General features: G+C 43.9%; 1 protein-coding gene across 1 annotated transcript; it reads right to left on the bottom strand.

Moving 5' to 3' along the window:
* Nucleotides 1–861: 861 nt before the first annotated feature.
* LOC133255009 (keratin-associated protein 26-1) lies at nucleotides 862–1656 on the bottom strand. The gene has a single exon (XM_061429555.1). It carries the CDS (start codon nucleotides 1466–1468, stop codon nucleotides 926–928), a length of 543 nt encoding a protein of 180 aa, XP_061285539.1. The 5' UTR covers nucleotides 1469–1656; the 3' UTR covers nucleotides 862–925.
* Between the last annotated feature and the right edge of the window lie 217 nt (nucleotides 1657–1873).

Genomic DNA, 1873 nt, shown 5'->3' with positions numbered 1-1873 from the left:
ATAAAGTTGGGGTGTGTTTTTAAAAATGTGTATGAGTCTTCAAAGTGGATAGATTAGAAGTTCATCCTAGTCTTGTCAATAACATACATAAAAAGGGTTGAGGCTTTAAAAAAAAACAACAAAAAACCAGCATGTTGAGGAGCTGTGTATATGTCAGAATCATTGGACCTTAAAATTTGCAGGATTGAGAAGAAAAGTGAAGCCAAAGAAGTGGGAAGGAGAGAGTCAATGATTAAAAAAAAAGAAGAAGAAGCAACAAACAAATGTAATGATAAGAAGTTTGTATTTTCATTTTACAGGAATCAGTCATAAGAAGCCATCAAAGGCTTAAGCAAGAGTGAAATACATTCAGTTTTCGATTAGAAAGCATGTTCTGGTCAAGACATATTCATTGGAAGAGAAATATAGGGAGATCATTCCTAGTTTTGTCTTTTCAAAATAACTTCCACTAAAGGTTTTTGGGTCTCTTAAGGATGTAGGATCAGAGAGATCTAGAAAGCAGTTTGAGGAATAAACCATCAAGCTAGTCCACTACTGTGAGGTAAAATCACAGAGTTGAGTGTACTAAGTCCTAGCCACTTCTCTTGCAGGCAGTTGAGGTTAGTCACACATGTGTTAAAATAAAGACAAACTGAAGCACCAGGTTCTTAGTTCTGACTTAAATGCATTTATTATAATCCAAACCGAATAAATTCTTCCCACACCCAATCAACACTGAAGAGCATTGCAAACCATAATTTTATGCTAAGGAGAGATGAAAAAAAGATGAAAATGGGAAAGGAACAGCTTTCATTGGGTCAGGCACAGGAAAAATCAAGAAAAAGCAGTCACTACTAGGAAAAGAGCAGAAGCGCGTGGAGTTCGAATTTTCATCTTGGATCTTCAGGGTGAGTATTGGCCTGGAATAAAGAAGCTGCAGGCTTCCTTAGGTAGAGCAAGACGGACGGTAAGGACTGAACACATAAGGCAGAGTTTGGCATCCACTGAAGACAGGGCGCAGAGGTCTGAGGCCGCTGGACACAATGCTGATGGGATGAAAACCACAGGGCAAAGAACCCGAGGGGCGATATCCACAAGGGAGAAGGCCCGAGGGTCGCGAGCAGCTGGACACATAGGTCAGCGGTCTATAAGACACTGAGAGGCAGGATCCAGAGGGGTAAGAAGAAGCTGGAGGAAAACTGGTTCCGTGGCAGGGTCTTGGCACATAGCAACCAGAAGAAGGGTAGCTGGAAGTTTCACAGCTGCTGGGCTCGCAGTTGGCTGGCTGGCAGCTGGTAGGTTCACTGCAGGTCTCCTGGCCATTGCTCAGGATCCAGGTTCGGTCCTGACAGCTACTGGGCAAGCAGAGAGCATCTCCGACGCTCACACTCGGAGTGTAGAGGCCGACGGAGGAGGGGACAGGAATGTGACAGGGACTCCTGAGAGACCCCAAGGTGTAGTTTCCGGAGCAGTAGTTGTGGCAAGACATGGCGAGGTTTCAGGAGCAGGTTGTCGTCCGTTGCAAAGAAGTGAGTGTCTCAGGTTTCTCCTTCGTCTTGCTGTCTTATATACCCCGAAAGAAGGCGGTGATTCTGCCCAGACTCTTCTGCGTTGTGTGACGCCGCATCACAACTCTTCATTAGAGTCCAGGAAGTGATGCTTCCACCTCCCATAAAACTGGATGTTCCTTGCAAGGCTTTCCATTGATTAAGGATATCTATAAAGCACCGTGACTGGATTTTAATAGTATCTGTGCTCCTTAAATTACTCAAGCAAGACAGATATCTTGAAGGTCGTTTTCCTTATTTCAATTATAACCGCCACTCCATAAGAGAACAAAGCTAGTGGAGCTGATGGAATTCTAGTTGAGCTATTTCAAATCCTGAAAGATGAT

This window comes from Bos javanicus, chromosome 1 (genome assembly GCF_032452875.1).
Source record: "Bos javanicus breed banteng chromosome 1, ARS-OSU_banteng_1.0, whole genome shotgun sequence".
Classification (NCBI taxonomy): Eukaryota; Metazoa; Chordata; class Mammalia; order Artiodactyla; family Bovidae; genus Bos; species Bos javanicus.
The sequence above is the reverse complement of the archived record's forward strand: the minus strand, read 5'-3'. Positions and strand labels throughout refer to the sequence as shown.

Coding starts and splice junctions, on each gene's coding strand:
- LOC133255009 (XM_061429555.1), bottom strand. CDS start 1,468: ATGTCTTGCCACAACTACTGCTCCGGAAACTACACCTTGGGGTCTCTC.